General features: G+C 43.3%; 1 protein-coding gene across 6 annotated transcripts in view; it reads right to left on the reverse strand.

Annotated features, from left to right (window-relative positions):
* ANK3 (ankyrin 3) overlaps positions 1–24,952 on the reverse strand; it is a 335,607-nt gene that overhangs the window by 50,966 nt on the left and 259,689 nt on the right. For all 6 annotated transcript variants that reach the window (XM_063164024.1, XM_063164029.1, XM_063164025.1 and 3 more), the window contains 5 exons: positions 20,306–20,429; positions 17,316–17,418; positions 11,894–12,000; positions 4,840–5,064; positions 1,624–1,778 (listed from right to left, as the gene is read on the reverse strand). In XM_063164024.1, coding sequence (XP_063020094.1) covers positions 1,624–1,778; positions 4,840–5,064; positions 11,894–12,000; positions 17,316–17,418; positions 20,306–20,429 — 714 coding nt within the window. The remainder of the gene's footprint in view (positions 1–1,623; positions 1,779–4,839; positions 5,065–11,893; positions 12,001–17,315; positions 17,419–20,305; positions 20,430–24,952) is intronic.

A 24,952-nucleotide genomic window follows, 5' to 3' on the forward strand; every position in this document is an offset into this window, starting at 1 on the left:
ATTTATCCATGTGTGAGCTCCTCTGTAAGTCCTGCAAGCTGCAGCACTTCAGAACAACATTTCTGTGCCCAGATTTCCCATTTCCAAATCAAACTAAGCTCAGTTTGAGAAGCACATAAAGCAAATAAGCAAGCTGCTGATCAGTGCTGACCACCCCACCCCTGTCAAGGCACCACTGCTTCACCCAAACAGCAAATCATCACTTCTGATCCCATGCCAGTGTGCAGAGAAGGAGGGGCCGTGGTGAGATTTTTCTTTTTCAAGGGCTGAAACTACTGCATTCAATCCTGCAGCAATCATAATTCCCCAAGCCATACCATCCTGGACCATGTCTATCTCTTCCCTGTTCCACTGCTTTTAGGTACCCTTCACTGGTGAGGTTTAATTTATTTTTCCACATCCACTGGCAAAACATTTGCAGTGTTTCTGTCCTCCTGTCTGGTTGGTTCTATTACATTTATTTTGAAATAAATAGCTACAATAGATCCTCATGAAGCAAGCAGATCTTTGCTGTTGCTTTGTGTTTGTACAAGCTCAGGTGCAGTTCAAATACTTCAAAGTGAAGCCTTTCCTGTTGCCCCCATTCCCAGAAGATCAGGAAATCGATAAAAAATGCTGTATTTCAGATGCCCAGGGAGACCCTCACAGCAGCACAACTCCCACGCTCCCAAGGCATGCCTTTTGCTGAGGCTCATCAAACAGGGAGAGGCCAAAATCAAAGGCAGAGCTGCCCCACAGATACTCCCAGAGCTGCCATCCACAGCCTCATCCTTTCCTTCACCTGCTTGTGCTGATAATGAAAGGACTTTCCTGCAGCTGGTACCCACACTGTGACTTCCTGTAGGTTATCCAGGATAAACCCTTCCGCAAAACCAAAGCTCGCACCACAAACTGTTTCATCCACACTCAGATGCAAAGAGCTTGAGTAATGGTTTATCAGCACGAGTATTGAAAAATGATTGCTAGGAAAAGAAAGCAGTGGTGCCAAGGGATCACTGCAGCCCCATAGCCTGGCTTTGCCCATGATTTGTCTTCAGGGACCATCTCTGACAGCATCTTCTGATGGATTTGTACAGCTGGGTGCCCTCATCTTGAGGGACTCTCACACCAACAGCAATGCTCAAGCAAAACAAGGGAGCCAGACTCCCCAGATGGGCACCAGGAAGGCAGGCTGTGCACGTGTGGGAGGCAATCTCCAACACCACCATCTGAAATCAGAATGCTCTAGGGGCCAAGCTCTGTGTCCCTGGGAAGGCCCCACAGAGCTGCTATTTACACTTCATTGTTGGTTTGCAGTGACCTTCCCGTGGCCCTGCCTGAGCAGCACAGACACGTGTGCCTCCAGCTGGGTGCTATTCCCAAATTCATGCTGGAAAGCAACTGTGCAAACTCTGCTTAAGCTTGGCAGGACTTCAGACCAAAATTCACCACTCATTTCAGGATGTCTCCAGGCCACTGCAGAACAGCTTCTCCTTACACTCTTTCCATCAGTTTAATATGGAACACACACTGTATTCCCTGAAGTCAGACATCCCCTGCACTGTTTTATTTTAGTTTGCTTTAGTCAGCCCGTGTTAGCAAGCCTTCACAAAGGCAAGGCCAAAGCTTTGAGAAAATATTTACCTTCATCCATGCCATTAAGTATTTCAGTTAAGTCTTCATGTTTGCTGTCATACTGGTGCTCCTTCCACGTTTCACCGTTCTCGCTCCGGAGGACGATCAGCTCTCGCTCCTTGCCTCGCATTGATCCAAAATGAGGGATTTCCACTATCACAGGGCTAGGGAAAAAGGAACCATGTTATTTGTAACCCTACATTACCTCACTGCCCTCAATTTCCTATGGGTCCTTGAGAAAACTACAGTCATTTTTAATAGTAAACACTGTTACGGTAAAAATGCTTTTAAAATTGCCAAAGCTGCACAATCCTTTATGATTTAAACTATATTAATGGATAAATCAAAAATACTAATATATAGCTTGTTTTTAGTGCAAATCTTTTGAAATATCTGCCTCCATGAGAAAAATAGTGACAACTTTTAGTAAGGAGAGTCCTCCTTGCTCATTTATCTGAGGGTGTAGGTGATGCAACCTGCCTCCAGCACACACAGCACTGCTGACTTTTAACTGGCATTAGCACAGTCAAAGTTTGGATTTGGCTCAGAGAGTTTGAAGGGACAAAGTCAGTTCAGAAGCAGTCTGTCTATCCCAGGGCATGCAACAGCCACTGACTGTAACAGGAACCATGCATTTATGCAGATTTTGAACTTCAAACTAAGTCCCATAGTTTTCAAAGCTCTCCCTGGCTCTCTGTGGATGCAGCTCCTGTGAAATAAAAGAGACTGTTTTTCTTTAGCTCCACTTTCTGGTTCTCATGCCCAGCATCACAGCTGCAACCTCTGCACAGCAAACATCACAGGGGAATCGTTAGATCCTTTCAGAACGGACTTCTCTGGGTTGAACAACATCACAACCACATTGCTATTAGTTACTGTCAAACATTTTGGGGGGAATGAGAAGGTGGTTAATAATACACCTATGTCACCAGACAATGTACCTTCAACAGAGGACTGCAAGTGCATTACTGAACAGTTTGTATGAACAACCAACAGAAACCACCATTCACTTCATGTGCCATTCCTCAACAAAACAGACACTGTTGCCAAACACTTCACAGGCAGGATATGCATTTTAAAGTATGCTAAGACAAACCGACTGAAATCACACAGTAAGTGAACATTTATGGATTATGCAGCTTTAAGACATTTAAATAGACAGTATCATCATTTTCCTACAGAGGTTGTAAAGGGTTTAACTGCTTTGTAACAACTTGGTTAAAAGCAGCATCACATGATGGGAGAAGGGTGCAGCATTTCTGTGGTACTGTACATCTGCCACATGTTGGGTGCACTGACCAATCCATCACTTGAGCATGAAATCACAACAGCCATCATGGGGAAAAAACAAACTAGCCTGAGGCCCAGTTCGCACATTAAATTCCCAGGGAGAAGAGTTAGTCTTTTTTTCCCCATGAAAATAATAAAAATAGTTTAATTAATATATATTTTAGATGCTTTTAGGAACGCCCAGTCTATTTTTCAACTCTCAAGTCCTTTAACAAAAAAACAGGAATGTAGCTGCTCTCTCCCATTGTGCACAGTAAGAAAACACCAAAAATTCAAACACATTGCTTAAAATATTTAGTCTCTAGTTCAAAAAGAGCACAAGCTGAAAACTAAGGCTGTAGTACAATCTTTGCAGGCTAATATTTCAGATACTGTCTCTGTAAATATTTAGAAACTACACAATTTTGTGCATGACATTTAACAAGAATAATCAGTGAGAAGGTATTGAACAGGTTTGGAACACCAAACACTCACCAATATTTTGAAAACCTAATGCAATAAATTTCACAATGTGGTTTGAAAACAACAGTCAAAAACATACGGAAACATCCTTACATGTTTAGACTATACACAGCAGTCCCTTTGGGTAGCATACTTGGCTTTGTAAATTTATTTTAAAAAGATGCCTCTTGCAGGTTGCAAAGATTAGTATTTCTCCAATCTTGCTGAATCAATTCATTCATTTGATAACATTTTTTTCTGAATAATCTTTCATAAGTAATGAACTTTATGTGATCACATTTTACAAATGCTCTTCCCAAAACAGTCTCACTCGAGGCCTGTAAATACCTTCTCTACCACAGGGTTGAACTTAAAGGACTGCCACTGTGTATTAAAATGTATTTAATGCAGTAGAAACACTTCAAATTTAAAAAATTACAAAAGCACAGAAGTTATGAAAGCAGAATGCTGGCAGTGAATTTTACATGCCTATAAGCACAAGGTAGTAGCAGAGCTATATTAAATCAAGCCACTATGATTTTCTTTCAGTGACATAAATCAACTGAAAGTTTTAGGAAACTTAAAGAAAATAATGGGATTAACAAAAAATTGGAAACAAAAGAAAAACTGTAGACATTCTGTATCTTTTCCGTACATATCCTACCCAATAAATTTTGTTCCTTGTGGACCAAGCTGCAGGATTCGGCTAACCATGCTCTCACCCTCATTTAGAGGGGGAGGACTTTTAGGAAGATGCAGTTTACTGAATAACATCCATGCAGCAGGAAGAGAAACGAGAAGGGGAAATTAGGAACAAGCTGTCATTCCCGGCAGAACCAGCAGTTTATACCAGGGTGCCACTCACGGTAATGAACAAAATTTATAATTAGGAAAAAAATAGGCCACATCATAGTGGATTGTTTCCCCTGTTTTAAGCTTTAAAAACAGTCAGTTCCTAGCACTGGTACTACTTGTACCACCACTCCACAGCAGATCACTCCAAGTGGTTTTGCTCCACAGGACGGAGACAGGCAGCTCCCAACAACTCCAGAGGGAGCCGTGCACACGTTAGGAACAGAGCTCAGTATCTGGGTCCCTGTGGGTGTCTCCAGACAATTCTTTGTGGTAGTGCTGTTTCTCTAAATACTCTACAAGCAAGAGGGTCAAAACCTGCTCTGGGTTTTCAGTGTGTGACTCCTCCTGACCTCCAAGGCAGGGTTGCATGAGTAGACGGCGGTGGGACCTGGCATTCCCATGGCTTTCCTTACCTTCACCTCCATCCTGCCGTCATCAAAGAGGCAAAATTCTCCTTAAAATGCAAGGGTTCTTTACAGGAGGAATGGCAGGTTGGCATTTTTTAATGTTTTCAGTTAAGCAGCCTGTGCTAGATGTTAAGATGAGGCAGAGTCAACATTTAACTACTTAGATCCACAGGATAAAGGGAGCGAAAGGTGCGACATGAGCACAAACAATTGAACTCACAGAAGAACTCACCCTAAGAACTGTGCCCCTGCTGGCCCCATCTCTACAAGCCGACTTGCCAATCCTTCTCCTTCGACCATGGGCGGCGGGCTGGCCAGCTTGTGCCTCTTGACCAGGCGGCAGGTGATGCGCGTGGGCGCCGTGCACTTGCGCGGCGGGATGATGATCCGCATGCCGTGGTGCCGGCTGCCCCTCATGGAGCCCCCGCGGGCATCCACCATGAAACTCACCAGGAAACTGCGCCAAAATAAAGCAAACTCTTCAGTGAAAGGCCTCTCAAAACAAGCACAAGATCAGCAACAAGTCACAGACTTCAAAACGTTAGGAAAGTCATCCCGATCCCAGCTAAACTAAAAGGAACATGAAGATCCTTTTAAAACTTGTACTTGCATGTTAACTACTGGTTATCAAAAGCAGGAATTGCTAAAGCTCTAGCAACATCATGGTGAAATGACCATGTTCTACCGGGCAATTTGGATTAAAAGTGTACACAAGAAATGTATTAGTAGTGGTTTGTTAGAATTTTAAAACATCCCTTCGTTGCTGTTAGCTCTATTGTCCACAAATGAGAGCAATTAGCCTCACATGCATAAAGCAACCAGACAGTATAGAAAAAGGAGAATCAAAAATGCTTATTATTTTAGGAACCTCAGTCTTTAAAGCCTTCCCACTGTCTCAGTATTTGCAAATATTCTTGATGGCTGCCAGAGCAAGTGTCAGCACCATGGGTGAGAGTCCAGGCTACCAAGGGCTTCCACTGATGGGGAGGATAAGTGATGACTACCAAGTACATAACCCTTCAGGCTGTTGGCTCCCTGGAGGAAATCATGCCATCACTTCTCTTTGAAGATAAGATTCATTAGCAAAAAAAAGGGACATTAAAGAAAAATCGCACTTGCTAGTGTCATTCCAATGCATAATTTTCCATTTTTTCATAAGGCGGTAAGAAATCATATTTGTAAATGATGAGTGGTATATTTTTAAATAAAATTCTTTCTATTAGCATGGGAATAATTGCTATTAACAATTCATATTAGAATAGCTTCAGGTAGAAGATGCAATAACAGGCTGGTAACAAGAGGGATACAAGTTACCAGCTCAGTCTTGAAGTCAGTACAGATTTTGTTTGTTCCTTCTGTACGACAGACACTGACATAGCTGACACATCTGTCATGTGGCTTCACTATTTTCAAGGCTGTTGCCAAAACTTCCAGCTTTTAAGAACTGAACCTTCACATGACTAACAGGTGAATCCATTCAATTTCCTGGCTCCTGACAGCAAAGTGAACTAAGGGTGTCAGCCAGTAATCCAGGGGATTGTGATGGCTCTCGGAAAAAAGCCCCCAAGTGCTCTGAATTATGACTGGGAATTTGTGCAACACAGTTCCATTTGCTCTGAGACCAGCAGGGTATCAACAGCAGCAGCTGACAGGCACAGCAAATAAACTGTATTCAGAAGTCTGGCCAACATGGGTGAGAAAATCCTGCACAAAAGCAGGAGAGAAATCAGCATTTGGTATTTAGTGGTCTGCAGGAGAGAAGTGAGCAGGGACACCAGCTAGAAATAGCTGGAATATGGTGGAAATGTTGTCCAGCTGAATTCCAGATCAAGAAGTTGCTACATTGCTTTTCTTCAAATTAAAATCCATCAGTAAAGATGGGGAGGTAAAAACTGCTCTCTGAGATGACCCTAGCCCAAATTTACAATTTCGCATGTGCCAGCCTCTTTACAAAACTGAGGCATGATATTTCACAGTAGTTTTCATACAGAAAAACTGTATCTGCATTCCATGTTTCTCTCCTAGATAAATGCACTGTGCACTCCAACAAATCCAAACGTTGCCACTAGGGTATCCCAGCTCCTCACAAGAGGAATTGTTTCAGCAGGACAGGATCTTGGCTAACCAAACACTTTCCCTAAACATTGGGCCTGTGTCAGAACCAGTATGCTCAACCTTTAAATTACAGAGTATAAAAGTGATTATAGTCTTATTATTGATGGATGCTTAGCTGGCCTTTTGGAAAGGGGCATGGTTTCTGTGTGCAGAGGAGCTGGGGCCCTTCCAGCCTGGCAGTTTGCAGGGCGCAGGGATGGATGCCCGGCTGGAGCATCCCCTGGGCTGAAGCTGCAGCAGCTCCCGGGAGGCACAGCTGGCCAGAGCACCATGGAGGAGCCTCCTGGGGAGCCTGGCAAGGCTGGCTCGGCCTGAGGGCCCAGCACAAGGCAATGCTTTGGGGAGCTGCCTGTCATGTACATGGTTACTGGCTTGTTAAGCCACCTCAGAATTCATAATGAAAAGGAGGCTTTCTTCTCGTGCAAAAATGCCAAAACCTACACTCAAGTAAGATGCTGTCTTCTGTACCCAAACTATTTAAATGATGGAAAGAATGAAGTGCCAAAAATCTTCAGGCAACTAAACCAACGGTCTTAAATTCATAATAAAAAAAAAATCAATAGAAGTTAAAACTAAGTACCTACAAAAATCAGTCCCTGAGTTACCAGGGATGTTTAGGCTGTAGATTTTAAGGTCAGTCCAGCCTCAGCAACCAGGAGCTTTGCACTGTGAATAACCCTGGGCAGGAGGCTGTGGCCCAGGGCAGGAAGCAGCCCTTTCCAGCCTGGTGTCTGCACCAACTGCAGCCTCCAGCAGACCAGCCCTTGTGCACATTGCTCCAAGAAAAGGGCAATCACTGTCAGTAGCTTATTAATTAATTATTTCCTTCATTAATTTTCTGGTTAGTAACTTACCGTGTAAAACAGTAACAACTCCAAACAGTATTTCATGCATTTTCTAGCTAAAAACATTAGTAGCTGATGCTTACCTAAATTAATGTTGCACTAATAATGGAAACTACAGTATGACCTCTAAAACACAATGCTAAAGGCTAATGAGCATTTCTACTTGGATACATGGAAGGGATGAGGATGTGGTTGGATGCACTACAAACATCTACACACACTCTGTGGGAAAAAAAGTTTAAAAAAACAAAATAAAATGAGGATTCACAGAAAGCACTGAGTTATCACCTTGAATCATACTGGGGGAGTGGAGAGGAATAGCTGCAAAATAATTTAGAAAGCAAATGGGAAAATTAATGTAAGATAATTAGAGGCAAGCAACAGAAAATATCAATAATAAGTGCAAAGAAAAAGTAACAATCAGAAAAATAACAAAAGCAACATATTTGAAGGCCAGCTTTAGAAATTATTTGGCTTTTGCTTCACATATTGTGACACATGTCATATAAAATATGATACACATGGGAAAAAGTCTGAAAGGGAGGGTTCATTTAATTAGTCAGCACAACTCTGTAAGTTCTCTGGAAAATGCAGAAGCACAAGGAGAAAAGCATTTGCTGTTTACTCAGTCGGCAGAGAATTTATTGCAACACAATTTCTTCATTAAATTCCAAAAACATGCTCCTGTGTGCCATGGAAAACCAGTTCTTGCACTTTCCTAAAGCAGTTTGTTTTCCAGAGCATAATGTGCAAACATATGTGTGGCAGGATGCTTGAAAGGATTATCAGCCCATGCCATCAATTGCACTGCTGTCAAAAATGAGTTCTGTGTGTACAGCAGGCTGCAGTAAACTATATACAGTTAATTTAATTTAAACTGCATATAGTTAATATAATTTAAAATACAGAAAGCTATAAAGAATCTGATTTATTCCACTTTGCAAGACTGGATCCAGTATTTCTGAGTTTTTCACTATTGTTAGGTAATGTGGCACACTCATTTCTTTCAGCTAAGGAAATGAAGGAGTTAAAGGCAACACAAAGAGACAACACCCACATTTGACTTTGGGAAAGCTGCAGGAGTAAGCTCACATCTGACAGCTGAAGGTCATTTTGGTGAGGGTCTCTACCCTTCCAGAGGCCTCAAGATTCATGATGCATTTCAATGTACTGCTTACAATGGACCCTGTTCAAAACATATGCTGGCAAAACAACTTATCTGAACTCAAGAAGGAAAACATAAAACATTCTCTTGGCTTGAAAAAAGGAAAAACCAGAAGAGCTGAAATCACTGCCAACAATTTCTCCTCCTTTCACTGATACATTGCTGGATCTCCACATCCTGCTCCCAGCACTCCCCTTCTGCCTGGGTGAGGAAATGAGAGCAAACGTTGATGCCTTCTCCTGGCAGTGGGGAAACGGGGAACGAGTGACCTGAGGCAGCAGTGCCGCTCCTGGCACGGCACAAGGGGAGCCCTGGGATGGTGCAGATGGCCAAGAGCAGCGGGGTCAGAGCCTGGCCAAAGGGCCACCACAGCCCCTGCCCCAGCCACAGCCACAGACAGAACTGGGGACAAGGACAGGGATGAAGCACAAAGCACCCCAAACAAGCAGAAAAGGATGGGCTGTTTAGGAACAGACTGGCAGAAGAGATGTGAAAAGTCATGGTCCTCTGCATATCAGATGTGTGCACTGGAAGATTAGAAGGGAACATCTGTTGATTGCCTCTAGGTGAAGATAACCAGGAAAATCAAGCAGGATATTATAATATGGGGCCACAACTGAAAAGCAAATAAGCAACGAGTGGGATTTGGAGTTTTTTTTCCTTGACAAAGGAACTGGATCCTCAGAGTATCATTTCTGATTGATGTTCTATGTCAAATAAGAAATGTAGCGGGCCAGAAAAGCCTTAAATGTTTGGAGAATATTTTGGTTTATTCCCATTTGGAGAGGTATACATGTTTGGAGGATATCTGTCCCTCTCCCTGCCACAGTTTGCTCCCCTCTGGGCAGCAGCTTTGCCACCTCTGCATTTGAGAGGGCCCATGAACCAAGGGAGCAGATCTCATGTGGAAGCCCCCATATCCACAGAACATATGTTTTGGAGGGCTGGAATCACTGGTGAACATGCTGAAGACCTAAGGGCAGGCAAGTACTGTCCCAGAGGACTGGCAGGATGAAAACATCAGACCTATCTTCTATCAGGATGAAAAGAAACCAGAAAATTTTTAGACCAATCAGCCTAACCCAAATCACCAGGAAATATTCAGGAATAAATTATTTAATAATCACTCTATAACGGCCTAAAGGATCAAGGTAATTAATCAAGCTATTACACCTTTCCTACCACCAGGCTCAAAATAAAAACAAACCAAATATATAAGTGGCAAGAGCAATTAATGCCAAATGAATTTGGATTCCTTCTTTGATGTGTGGAAGTACTGCCTAGGTACCTCAGCAAGCAATGGAGGCACAGAACAGATAAGGTAAGTGCAGGATCACCTGAGCAGTTACCTCAAAAGAGATACCATCAGTGCTTTCCTGCTACACTGAAAGGCAACTTCAAGGGCATATCTCACCCTGCTGTCCGGGCACAGGTACCTGGCTAAACATCTTCACAATTTCAGCACAGCAAAAAGGTCTGAAAAGTCTTTGGAAAATTGGATCAGAATTAAAAGCTCTCTTGCTAAAAAATGGAAAAAGGGGCTGGAACCAGCAAACTGAAATAACCATAGAGACAAATGCAAACAGAGGGGAGAAACCAAACACTTAAACACAACAACACCAGTAAAAATTAACCAAGCTTCAGGATTTCAAGAGAGAGCCAAGAAATTCTAGCAGATCACAAACATTCACCAACAGAAACTGGAACTACCAAAGGGATAACTCTCATTGTGGGACTGCTTAAGTGTGCTATGTGTCAGACCAAGGAGGTGGAGATCATGGCTTACAAACAGGCTCCCATCAGAGAGGGAGAGCTGGGGCAGAGGCATGGGGAAAGCACCACCAAGGAGGGTCTGGGACATTTTGGTCTAAAATACAGGATTGCATGTCTTCAGACGTAGAAAACAATTGTTGAGAGACCAGTAAGATCTTGTTCTCCATGCCCACTAAGGACATGACAATGGATATCCAGCATGGGTAAGAAATAGGCTGAGTCTGCAGCAATGAAATGTTAAGCTGAGCATTAGGGGAAGTAATAGTAAAACAAAAGATAGTGGGCTCCTGAAGCTGGGGGCCTATAGAATCTCTTATTTTTAGCAATTATTAGGACATTAAGCGTCTTTCAGAAATAGCTTGGCTACATTTTATCCTACAGCAAAGGAAAGGGCTGGGCTACCAGCTCTCTGAAGTCCTCTGCCAAAGCACCATTCCATGATAACCAACAGTCTTCAGCTTTTAATACTGCAATTCTTGACATTTTACATCTAGCACTGATCACGTGCAGCGTTTTATCAGCTTGGGACCTAAAAATCCACTGCTGCATAGATCTGTTCTGCAGATGCAGGTGCAGATGTGCATTGTGGGACTGTAGCTTTAGGTTCGTGGGGCTTGCTGTATTGGAAATGAAATATTTTGGTATGTGCCACACTCATTTTTATGATAAGAATGTAATTAGTCACAAAATGGGGAAGTAAATTAAAGCGGATATGAGATTTTATGTCCTGATCTCAAAAATTAAGCAAATATTTACACTAGACAATCTAATAATATGCAAAGATTACTTACACATTCATTTTGCAAATTTTTACAATATGCATTCAGACATCACTACTACTGCATTTAAATCAAGTCTGTGTGGCACTGTCAAGAAGCACCTAAATTACAGTGATGACTCATGAGTAAACAAATAGCACCACCAAAATCAAACTACAGATATTGGAGACTAGGCAGGAGCTTGAAGTATAAATAAAATAAGAGCCCAAATTAAAGCCCCCTCATTTTTTCCTCTATGAAAGAACAGAAAACATAACTGATTTCATAGTCCAAATAATTTAACACAATGCAAACAAAATAATTTATGACACTGAAAGCAAAGCATAAGCAACAGAAAAAGCAAAACAGGGCTCTTAAAGAGAAGCCTGCAGGATTACAGTGTTTAGGCATTTGGAAAATTAAGTTCAGAAGCAAGTTTTTGGTTTGATATTCAGGAATTTAGACTGACTCCTGTTATTAAGCACCCTCCTTGAAGTCAGTGTGAATTTTGCCACTGGCTTCAAGTGGAGCAGGAACAGACATGTTACCAGCCATTACAGCAGGCTCTATTCTGCAGCTAACAATACAGTTCCACATCTACAGATAAAGGAAAACTGCTAAGTGACCTACCCAGAGTGGATGGGACTGGAAACAAGGTTAACATTGTCCAAGGTGTCTGCAGCCCAGCTGTAGTGCCTGAGAGAATCAGAATCAAACTCCCTTTGAAACGTCAGGTGCTTCAAAACAAAACAGATACATCGAAAATTAAAATTAACATTAGAAACACTTGCCTTAAATACAAGCTTGTTAACATAATTATGTTAAATTCAGATCTGGTCCTTTCCATTTAACAGTGCTGATAATTACTGGAAATCCTGCGACAGAAACATGAAATACACACACAAACCCTTGTCTCTTCAAACATTCTTTTTGCCCACTTTTTGCACTTCCTCCAGTTTCAAGAATGCCTCTCCCCAGTCTTTACTTACTTTAGTGTGCCAGGTTAAAAAGATTGGAAAGATTGGAAAAAAAAGGAATTACCATTTGTACTGCAGTCACACACCACACAGACAGGCAGTGTAACACCACCCCTCAGAGGGTGCCATTGGATAGATCCTTTTTCAAGCAGAACCTGGGAATAACTTCCCTGGGAGTTTCAGCGAGGCTGTGAAGGCAGGAGGAGGTTGGTTTCACACAACCAACATGGGCACTGTTTCGTGGAGTGCCACTGCCCCTACTCATGTGGCCAGAAATAGCTTTAACCCTGTGGGGCTATAATTAACTCCCTGAGGTGTGACTTGTTCCTCCTGCTGCCCACGCACACGGGCACTCACACATCCTGTGCCCCACAGCATCCCCCACACTGCAAACCCTCCCACTGGGCGCCAAAGCTATTCCAGCAAAACACTTGCCTCGCTTTGTCTTTCTTGTCTGAGGAAATTAAACCAACTAAACTTCAAATACTGCTTCCCCCTATTTCCAGGGTGATATGAAAGCCACTCCCCAGTTTAAGAAGCACCATCATAAATTACATTAATACAAGTAAGCGAAGAAGCAACACACGATATCCCCCAAGATGGTGTTAAAAATGTACTGACATTTCCTCTAAGTTTTCTCTAAGTAGGTTGTTTGCTGCTTAGAGGCAAATGCAGCTAGAGAGAGCAGCCTGTTTGCACTGAAACCTCACGGGCTGCTTTCAAATCAATTTCAATGGGTTCAAGTCAAACCAGAGCCAAGCACGCAATAATAAAATCTTATTATTCCCACCTGGGATTTTTTTTATATGTTGACACATGCCGGTAGTGGAAATTAATGATTTTGAATAGAAATATCAGCATTAGAAGTAAATCTGGCAAATTCAGTCATAAACACACAAAAGTTCTTCTCTTGAGAAGCGTCCACAAGATAAGCAGGCAGATAGCTGCTGTGTTGCTGGCCAGAACATGCAACACTCCCATCACTCTGGGGTTTCCAAAAATCTGCACTCTTTAGGCATTTCTTTCATTAGAAATGAGGTTTTCTTCCTAGGTTTCCTTCCAAAAACTATTGATACTGTAATTTAGTGCTCTTTGACAGAAACCCCTGCAGAGTGCAGCTTTGCTCTGTCACTCCTGGCTCGGTGCCTCCTCCCTTTCCTAGCTCAATGTTTCTATGAAGGATCTTTTGTTAAACTCTGGGCTCTAACAGATGTACTTGAGGCCTCACAGTTCAAGCACAGACAACAACAATAGAGGGCAAACTTGCATATGCTAAACAGAAAAATACACCATCAGACATAAAAGGTAAAATGAATGCTGTCAAAACAATGACAATTAAGCATCCAAAGCGGACTTAATTGGTGCCATTTGAAATATGTGTTGTAATTAATTTTAATGAAGACAGTTTTCTTAGTCTTTCCAATAAGACACTAGGGATTCTCCAACATTTCCTGGAGAGCCTGTGGTTCAGGCAGGAAAGCCAACACTGTGAGTTTCTGCTGTTCCAAGTGATTTGTATGAGCTCACACTGAGCACATTATTACTTTTGATACCAAACAGTGCAAGATTCAGACAGGTTGTCTCAGGCACTGTAAAAATTCAGATAAACAAAAATAAATGTGCTGTTTTGCTCAGTGATAAACTTTATCATCAAAAATAGGTCAAAGTAAAGAAACACAAGAGATGGGCCAAAAGGAACAAGAAAATTTGGTGTTGGTCCCTGAAAGGCCTGCTAAGCTGTACAGCATCACTGCACCAGGGTACAGGACACACATCAACAAATAAATGTGGGGTCAGGTGTCCTGTAAAAAGGATGATTTTTCACACAGATAAAAAATGCTTATGTTCCCTTAGCAGTGGGATATGGAAAACTAAACACAGAGCCATATAAATTCCAAGGAAATACCATCACTCCAAAATAATCTGTGCTAGACAGAGGTGCTTCTGCACCTGGATGTGCTCTAGGTTTGCCTCCACACCTGGATGGGTTCCTCAGTCCAGCTCCATGCCCTCAGACGTGGTCTGTACACCAGGTGACTGGGTTTTTATAAAACATTCCTTTCTGACCAAGTGCAATCAAACAGATCTTTTGGACATGTGCAGAGCAAGCAAAAGCCCAAAGTCTGCAGCTAATAATTTTGGTGGAGAAAGGGGGTAGGAAAAGCTGATAGTTGGACCCACTCATCTTACACACAGCACACATCTGTGAATCTCACTTTTTCAGCCTGTTGAGGTGCTGGATTTTCCATGCAGGCAAAAAAAAATTTAAAAAAAAATCTTCCTGTGTAAGTTGCAATATAAGCAGTCCAGAAGACACTACAGCGTCAGTGACATTAAATCACAGGATCCATTCTGTGTTTGGTCAGGTCCCAGTGTTCCCTCCTTGGACTGAGGGAGATTAAAAATGCATTGCTAAAGGGTGTGGCAGCCTTAGATGCAAATGTGTGTATAAAAATACTGAGGGTTCTGCTGGCGAGGATCCTGCTGCTTGCATAACTGAATATCCAGGCTGTGTAATATCAAAGTTCAGCAAACAGAAAAAATTATGCTTCCTCCCAGATGAATTTATCCAGACTGAAGTGATTCAGCAAGCTGCTATTTAATGGACAGCCCGAGTCATCCTGCCTTTGGCTGATTAAATTCAGAGGTTGATGTAAATTATTCCATGGAGAAGTCATTTGGATTTAGTCTGAGTGGCTGCATCCAAGGGAACACGCCAGAACACAGAAATTTTAACTTTGCTCCAGCCAGGTTATGAGGTACAGTGTGGCCTGGATTCAGAGCTCCCTGTGAACAGGGTCAGCAATAAACCACCAAATGCAAACAATGGAGAATATCATGACTTCTAAAGAATTATTAGAAACTCTTCTCTAACACTCCATGTGCTATGCTGGCAGTGAGGTTAAGTAAGAATGGTTTCAAATCTTCTTCATTTGACTCTTTCCAGTCTCCCAAGTCTACCAGGGATCCTGGGGAAAGGTGATGGGATCTGCTATCTTAACCAGACCAAGAGGCAGGCAAATGCTCCTTACTCTTTTACATACTGATGTCTGTGATAAAATTAATTCCCAATAATTGTCTTTGCTGCTGCCATGAACTCCAGACAGGTCTGAGCTGTACAAAAGGAGAGGAAATGGCATACAGAGACAGGCAATGGATCACCCTGTTTCAGAGCAGTGTGATTCCCAAAATAGCCTTAACTCCTCTCAGTTCCCAGACAGACTTTCAGAATATTGATTTCAAACCACAAAGATCTTTGCTCCTGTGAATCCCATTGGTGGAACACAAATTGGTGCTTTTTTTCCCCTGCTTTGTCCTGCCATAGCAGAGGTTATCTAGGAGCCCATCAATGTACAGAGGGATGAGAAAGAGGGGCAGGGATATTCTCCATCTCCCAAACACACTTCTCCTGTTTCAGCCAAAAGCTAGGGCAGGGCTGGGCAGGAAGCCACAGGAATTCCAGAGGATGGATATATTTTTGTCAGGACACGGAGGTTTGGAGGAGTCCTGGCAGAAAGTTTTACCTGGTCTCCCATTCTCATGAAGATAGTTTGTTGCTCTCACGTTTGTTTTGCAGAGAATCATGGCTTCTCTGACCTCTCAAGACAGGACTGATATTTTTTCCCAGTACCACATCCTTTGAGAGTTGTTAAGCACAGAGCTGGTTTTAAGCCTTGTTTTGTGCACCCTAGCTGCTCAATCCATGCCATCTGCTTTAATGGGAATCACAAACATGGCCAGAATCATAAAATGATGCAATATATTCTCAGACTGAAGAGTCTTCCTCTCCTCTGAAACTTCCGTTGTATCAAGAACATTTAATGAAGTCTTACTATTAAAAGGCATCAAAGCAGCTTTAGGTGCTCAGCCCTGATATAGAATTTCCAGCGCCAGTAGCTGCAGATTTTGTTTTATGACTTCAAACCAAACAAAACCACAAAATCACTGCTATGCAAGCTTTAGAAACTCTCCTTAGAAGGCTGTTGCAAATTAAGGTTATTGGAGGTTTACAGCATTTCACTTAAAAGTAACAATCTAATAGTAAACATTCTGTTGCTAAAGAGAACCCAATTTCTGCCATTCTCATAACACTACCAGAACTGTGTAAAAGCTGTAGTAAAACTGGACGTCTTATCCCACAATAGAATTTACAGACTAATACAATCAAGGTTTAAAATGTACAAGTCCTGTTTTGTGAACCCTTTTCCCCATCAAAATATCCTCTGAGATCAATAACCCCCCAGTGCAGGAATGCTCTGTGAAAACAGCAGCAGAAAAGCTCTGTTTCATTACAATCCACCTTATGCTCTTCCAGGGCATAAACAACAGTTCCACTCCACTCCAGTCCTTTCCAAGTAAGGATTTTAATGTGAATTTTCATCCAGCTTCCTAGCAGGTCTTTGACTTCTGTGTATCAAGAAACTCTTGAGTAATTCAGTTGGATTTGGAAATCTAAAGCAAGTCCACGAAGGAAAATGCTGGGGAACTCACAAACAAAGCATACTGTACTCAACCATCCCCAGCTTTTGGGAAGACTTTCCCACGCTATCATCAGGTCAAAAGATGCTGCTTTTGTTGCATTAGTCATTGCACAAGTGTTTGGAAGATATATAAACTGAAGAGTCTACACTAGCTTAATCTTTACAAGGCCAAATTCTTCGCAGGAGTGAAAAAACAAGGACAGCAGTTGGAGTCCCCTCCATGTGGACAGGGCAGGCAAAGTAATTCCCAGTGCGTGCAGTACAAAGGTTGCTCAGTGTCAAACTCATTGCTCCCAGCTTATCAAAGCACTCTGAAGACACACAGGAGCCTCACAGGAGCACCCACTGACCTCAGCCAATAACACTCAGAGACATAACTGGTCCCTTAAAGACTCTTTTGGTTTGAGCCCCCCACCACCTGCCCCTTGCAGGATCAAACCCAGAGAATGGCAACCCCACCGTCTCCCGTCCACAGCTCCTTTCCTGCCCCTCTTCCCAGCTGAGAGAGCAGCCAGAGCCTCTGGAAGCACGGCTGGGGCCTGCACACTGCACAAAGGAAGCACAGCTGCCCTGTGGCAGGGACACAGCACGTACCTGGTCCTTGGCTGGCACCAGCAGCTCCTCAATCATCATGCTGTCCCGGGCATAGGAGCTCCTGTTGAGCGTGTAGGACCTATCCGAACTGAAGGAGCGGAGGCTGTTGTATTTACCAGTTATCAGAGAAAGTGCGGGTGACAATGAGGTGAACAGAAAATAAAAACAAAAAAATTAATACATGCAACTTCCAGGGATAGCATCAAATGGCAAAATATAAACAATCTGTGAAATAAAAACAAGGAGGAAAATGGAGTAAGAACTATTTGACTATAGTTAAATATTCCCTACAATATGCATAAGCAAAATCTCAGCAGACGCTGACTGCTTTGGCAGTAATGTGGTGGCTTTAGAATAAATCTAGAGTGGTGTATTCAAGTATTTAGATGAGCTTTGATAAGTATCTCCGTGCCCTAATCCTGAAGGGGACCCACGAGGGCAGGTCCCAGGGGAGCTGGGGGAAATCACAATGCCTGCCCACAGAGCTCAGGTTGCTGAGGCAGGTTTAACTCAGAGCAAGGTTTATGTGATGTCACTCTCTTCGTGGCTAAACCACTTCTGACATTGTTACAAACACTGTAGTTACCCCTGTAGTTAGAAAGGAAAGGGTAATAAGTTTGAAATGAAAGGAGAAATAAATTTGCTTAATGACAACTAAGTACTGATTCTGATGTTTGGGAATTATTTTGTGCATGTTAAACTATTCAGAAGTACTCTTAACGTGTTGCAATTAACCCAACGTAGGTGTGTTTTACATTTAGCCCTGGAAGGTACATTATGGTATGTGCTAAAAACATGCTGCAGGCCTAGACATGCTTGCTACGTGACAAAAAATAAAGTAGTAAAAAACGTGAATTAATACAAAGCAACATCCACCAACATACTACACTTTTGAACTAGCAACACTTTTCACACTCAGAACTCTACAAGGTGTTTCATGCATTTAGTAGCTGCTAATTGAATTTCTCTAATTCCTTAGCACACGTTCCCTTCTTGTGCTGGAAGCAAAACTGGGATCTTAATTACACACTGTAGGCATATGTTAAGCAGAGTTTTACATGATAAAGGGCATAAAGAATTTAAGTTGTATTTGTTATAACAGAGGGATACTCTCTAGGGCTGAACCCCCTGCTCCCCAAAATAAAAGCATGTCACTTTCCAGTGCTAAATAAAATGAAGATGAGCAATGGCAGCAGCAGAAAGATGAGAGAGATGTAACACGATGCCATGCCTTCTTACCTGACTTTTGGACTAAAGCAATTTACATTGGAAAAGAAACAGGAGAAATAGAAAGCAAAGAATCAGACAAGAAAAGCAAGATGTTATGGCTGGATGGCTTATATATTTAATGTGTTCATTTCTTAATGTTACACTCAGAATCAGCAGTAAGATACATCCACAGAATACTTTTTTTTTTTGCTAAATTAAATACTTCACAGAAATAAAACACTGTATTTGTCTCCTCTGAGCATAACATGGGCAACGCAAAAAATGAGCTAGGCAGCAACAAATAGTAATGGCACTGCTAAAACCAGAAGCATGGGAATATCAGATTCCTCTCAAAGAAAAGGTAACGTGGGGCTGAACCTCAGATCTCCCTAACAGATGGTGACTGTGCAATCTGCTCTCCCACCTGCACAGCCTGTGCAAGCAGAGAGCTGCGAGGGGTGAAAGGGCTCAGGTAAATCAGTGTGGGCTCTGCACACAGAGATGCTCCCTCTGCATCCCCAGTGCCCTGCTCCCGCCCTGGGCACAGTGGCAGGGCTCTGTGATCACCCTGCTCACACCAGACTAGAAAGCAGCATGTCAACTCTGCTAATTCACTTTACTATGACACGAGATTCTCCCTTCAGATCTGATTTGCTGATTTTCTGGCTAATGGACTACTTAAAGCATCTTGGCACTTCTCATGAATGTACTATCTCATAAATACTTATTAACTTCCCTAAAAATTGTAAATCAAGCACAACATGGCCGGGTACTACTAAAGAGCAAATTTCCACTGCGTGCTTGCATTTTTAATGTGGCCATAAGAAACACAACTGAAGGGTAGACATCTAAGCTTTACCTTATGGGAGTTGCCATTTGCTGTTAGACAATGAACTCACTTTTTAAAACAGATCTTTAAATTACAGCATAGGAAAAAGCCCTCAGGGCTCCAGCTTATGAGGTTTAATTATTAGCTTCAGTACAATTCAACTGTCAGTAACTACACTGCAAATCCACAACTATGGAAGCAATCTCTGCTCACACAGTTTTAACTGTTTTGAGCAACGCACACTGAAGGCTCTAGCAACATTCAAAACTAAAATCTAAAATGTTGATCTGGAAATACCTGCATTGAAATTAACATGAGTCAGACAACACATTAAGTTACAATGTTTTATCAGGTTCACAGGAACTTTGGCCTGTTTTTAGCAACATGTAATCCATTCCCTGTCAAAATAAATCCGCCAACAAATTAAGGGGAAACTTGCCTTGCCCTTTTTTTCTTTTTTTTTTTAGGAGGGAGGAGCATTTTTTTTTAAATGTTGTCTTTCTCAGTTGGATTACTCACTAGCACCTTTAAAGAAATAAAAGCACCAAGTAGCAAAATGATTTGTCATTCAGTTTTTCTGGCATTTACATTCTTCAGCAAAACACACCCATTAAGGAGCCCTCTACTGTGAGCATCAGTCTGACCACTAGTAGCCAAAAGAAACCAGGCTGGATCAATTTCTAGAGCAGCTGCAGACTGCTAGCAAAGAGGTGCCTTGGAGATGTTCAGAGCAATGAACAGAGACCAGAAAAAGTGAATAGCTCAGTTTTATGTATCACTGCCATAAGAAGCCAACATGAATAAAGAATATGAAATAAAACTGCCATGAGCATATGCTTCAAAGGATGTACACCCCCTCTAGTTCACTTCAGAACAGACTGCAGAGCTGTGTGGAAGAGTAAAGACTCGCTCCTGGGGCGCACACGAACGCGAGAAGCAGCCAACACAGTACCTGGCGGAGCGCGCTCCCAGGCTGAAGCCCATGTATCCTTCAGCAGGCAGGGAGTCATCTCCCAGCTCTTTCAGATCCTGGGGTCCGAGGTACTTGTCTGTGTCGCCTGTCATTGCATCCTCACCTGACGGGACAAAAGCCAGGCTGGAATCAGAGCTACACGTAGGGCAGATGTTTGTGCGCTTACTAAGTCATAACGCCCTTCCCTGCTCGCCAATAAGGAATCAATCCAGTCACCCCCACTTTCCCTAAGGCTCTTTCCACGTTGGATGTTAATTATCCACCCTCTGAGTCTGCCTGAGAAAGTAATTTTACTGGGGGACGAACGAAAGAAGCAAGATTCCACCTTGACGTAAGCCCAATAAAGTTATACGAGCGATGACTTTTGCCCAATCGTCTCAGCAAGCTAAAGAGCTCCTCTGTACTTTGCATCGTTGCGCTCACTTTTGCTTTCCTTATGAAAAAAAAAGAAAAAAGCCCGAGCCGACAAAGTTGGATCACTCCGTGTGAAAGAAAAAAAACCCCAACAAAACAACAAACCAATCGACAAAACCAAACCAACCCCCAGCGTGTTTGCCACCAGTCCTGAAAAGTGCAGCAAGCTTGAATGGAGGCTGAGGAGGGGAGGAAGAGGCCCGCCTTCCACCTTGAGTATTTCTCAATGCCTTTTGGACGTCTGAATGCAAGACGTGACTTTTTAAAATTAATTAATTTGTTTTTAAATGAAGCGCTCCTCGCTGCCAGGCCGGTGTGCGAAGGCGAGCGCTGCCCGCACCCCGCTCTGCCCCATTCGCAGCCCCATCCCCGCGGTGGGGACACGGCCGGCACACGTGGGACACGGCCATCCGCACGGAAGGAGATGCTGAGCTGGTCTATCCAAAACAACGCCAAGAGGAAGCAAAGTTCGATGGAGGGAGCGGCGGGCAGGCGCCGCAAAGGGTTAACGGAGCAGCTGCCCGGCGGGGAGCATTTGCATGCCATTACATCACGCGAACCTGCATTCCTGCACTGACAGAGCACGGCCAAAATATGCCTTTTGCCGCGTTGGGTCCCCCCGCCCCGCTCCCACAACAGCACGGAGCAGAGAGAGATCCCCGCCAACTCACGGCTTGCCGACATCCACTCTGCCCCTTTGTCGGGAACCCTTTCAGGAGCGTTGGGTTTAAACTGCACAACAGAGAAGTTTAACAACAACGCGATCCCGAAGGTAAGCGACTCCCGAGCCCAGCCTCACGTTTCCCGCTTTCATTCAAGGAGTTTGGACTGGTTTCCATTCACTAAACTCAGGAAACCACAGGCGAGCTCCGGTTTTAAACTAACAATCAAGTCTAAAAATACCCCTTCAGCTACTGCTTCGCAAACGGCAAACAAACAGACCAACTTTCTCCTCCAGCCCAGCAACAACCAGCATTTTAAGCAGCAGATAAAAAGCTAAAATGTCCACAATACACCGTAAAGCATTCAAAAACCCGAAAAAGAAACACGATACATCAAGCGAAACTTTAAAAAGTCTTACTGTTTTGGAAAGCCATTTTCACCAGCCTGGTCTATAAGATTTTTTCCCCTGGTGTTTCCAAGAATTCCTATTAGTCCTATTAGTCCTTAAGCAGTGATTTGGGCTTAATCTCCAAACCAGCACAAGCAAACTAATCCCTGTGGGTCATATTCGCTTTCCACACAACAACTGAGATCTTCTTAACATCTTGATCTCTTCGCATGTATTTTAGGACATGTGCATCTTTGTCCTCTCAACTCAGATTAAAGTTCTTTGCAAATAAGAAACAAAACGAAAAGTACTAAGTTAAAAAAAAAAAAAAAATCCCTTTTTAATCACTCTGCAGACATCCCTTTAAAGCTTCTGCTGATTGGATTACAGCCTCCCTTGGCAAGCCTCTCGAATGGTGACATAAATGCAGGCACTCCAGTTATTTGTATGTAAATAGGGGTGCTGCGAGGGTGTAGTTTTTCTGTAACCCGATGCCGGGGCTGCGGGGAAGGCGCTGCCTCCGCCCTCCCTCCCTCCATGGCCGGGGCCGGGGGAGGGAGCCCGGCCGGGCACACCCCGGGGCTGGGGGATGGAGCCCACCCTGGGCACATCCCCTCCCTCGGTCTGGGGCTGCTGGACGGGGAGGGAACCGCACCGATGCTGGGAGGCGAGGAAGCGAGAGATCCGGGCGACTTTCAGCAACTACCAACTGAGCCACTGAATTTGGAAACTTCTGCCCCTGCAATACCTGGAGAAAAGCGCTACGCTACCGAGGAGGCATTTTCTTTAAGGGCATCGTTTGTCAGAGGCAGTGAGAACGAAGCCCCATTCAGTCGAGCCGTAAAACACATCAGATGTTATCCTGCTCCGCAGCTAATCCAGCCGGGGCAGGATTACTCTGATGAAATGCGCTCATCAAAGGAAAAGCTGCGCCTAGGAGTGGTGATTTCAAAGAATTCCACACATTGTTTGGTGATCGTGGGAGGCACACAGAATGGGTGGTGCACGTTTCAGCAATCCCACTCTGTTTAATTAGGTGCTGCAGCCTAATCCTCCGCGCTCCAGGTAACACTGAGCGCCGTGTTTGCTCTCGGCACACGGAATTCCTGCGGAGAAGGTCCCAGGGAAGAGTGAACACAAAACTCCGAACGCAAACACAGAGAAATGCCCAACAACGAGGCACCGATGAAAAGACACCAACAATGGGTGCGAAGACAGCACCAAGGATGGCAAACCGCACTGCTTTGCTGCCTTTGCCATCCTTCCCTTCCTAACAGGCCACACGTTGAGGAAAGGCGATGTCCCTGCTAATGGTTAAACACAGCTATCACAAGTAGAGGAAACAGCTCAAAGTCCAGGGAAAAACAGCAGCAGTAGTCAAAGCAAGGCCCATCAGTTCTAGTGCACCCTGTCTCAGACAGCAGCCACATCTCACAGCACAGCATGGGAACACGGACCAGCAGAAGGACTCCAGGACATTTTTCTAGCTGGCACTGGTTGGAGCACAGGTTTGCAAAACCTGAAAGAGGTTTGTATAGTCATGAACACGTTTTTGGGTGTTTTTTCCCCTTTTTAAATTCTTCCAGTTACACTTTGAACTCGTGTAGACGTTTTATGCTCCCCACACCAAGGACCCTTGCAAGAAGTCATAAAAGTCAACTACCTCCTGCAGGAGGAGCAGCCCTTTCAAGCTGGATCTGCCTCTTGTGGTTTCACTGGTGGCCCATATTTTTAGACTTCTGGAGAGCAGCAAGCACTGCTGCTCACTTTGCCACCCATTTTATGTTCCAGCCTATCCCTCACTCAATTTGTTTGGTCTTATTTTCTGGGATAGAAGGTTTAGAGGTGTTTTTAGTCTTTTCTCCCCAATAATATTTTTCTTACCTCTTATCATCTTTCTCATCCCAAGTTTTCCCTGTTTTCCTGGTCCCTCAGCATGTCTCCTACAGCTGGGAACTGCAGGAGCACAGGGTTAGGTGTTCTTTTTAGAGGCCAGCGAGAAACACAGGCTCTCTGGCAGCAGGAGAGAAGGCATCATGTGGCTTGGGAAAAGTCCCAGACAAAATTTAATCATAGGCTGGGATCCAGATGAGCATTTGTCGCTTGGCTCTGCTAAAGATACCTGAGGATTTCGCCACTCCTTCATCACAGCCTGTCCAGAGCTGTCCTGATGGCAGCAGAGGCAGAGCCACAGGGAAAAGGAGGATGTTTCAAGTTGTAGCCAAGGTTTTGGTTTCACAAAGTATGGAGAAAGGCCAGTACCAAACCACTGAAACTTTTATGAACCTGTGAAATTTTATGGAGCCAAAGAAACTCTGAAAACTGAGCTTCAAAAATATAATAAATCAACCACACCCAAAACGACCAGTAACAGATTTTTCATGCATGGTGATGTTCTGACCTGTCTTACACGCACTCAAACTGCTGTATCCCAGCACCTACTCAGGGATCAGGCAGTGTGCATTCATGTTCTGTTAGGACATCTGTCTAATCTTCCAGGGATTGATTAGCATGATACTTATTATCACTGAGGCAGGCATCTCCATTAAATGGGTTTAAAACTGTGTCCTGGTTTACACCCAAAAAGTTTGTTATCTCCTGAAGGCCAAATAAAAAATATAAATAAATTCAAAGCTCAAGCATAACTGGTTTTTGATAATGTCTAAACTCTCCACGCCTGATTTGGTTTATGGATGGAATTTTTTTTTTTTTTTTTTTTTTTTTTTTGCAGTGTAGCAGTTTCCCAACACTTAACCTCACTTGGGCTGACTTGCCAGAACAGTCTAGGAAAAAGAATAAAAAAAAAAAAAAATCTCTTCTCAACCAGTTTGACTCCAAACCAAACTGTCCTCAGCAGGGAAGAGAAATTACACAATTCCCATGTAAATACTTATTTAGTGGGCACAGCAAGACATAAAACACAAGGAAATGGTTTCCTGACATTTGTCCCTGAGCTCTGAGTCTCTACTTTCCAAATTTCTCTTATGAGAGAAACCTTGAGGGTTGTGGCTCATTGAGAAGCCATTCAACAAGTCTGTCTCACTGAAGAGTTTTGGCTGATGATATGAACACCAGCCAAGCCAGGGAGAGCTTGGATTTGTTTGCTAAATTTGTGCCTTTCTCCCGCTTGGAAATCAGCTCCCTGGCTCAGAGACTTGTCA

The sequence above is a fragment of the Melospiza melodia genome, chromosome 9 (assembly GCF_035770615.1).
Source record: "Melospiza melodia melodia isolate bMelMel2 chromosome 9, bMelMel2.pri, whole genome shotgun sequence".
In the NCBI taxonomy this organism is placed as follows: domain Eukaryota; kingdom Metazoa; phylum Chordata; class Aves; order Passeriformes; family Passerellidae; genus Melospiza; species Melospiza melodia.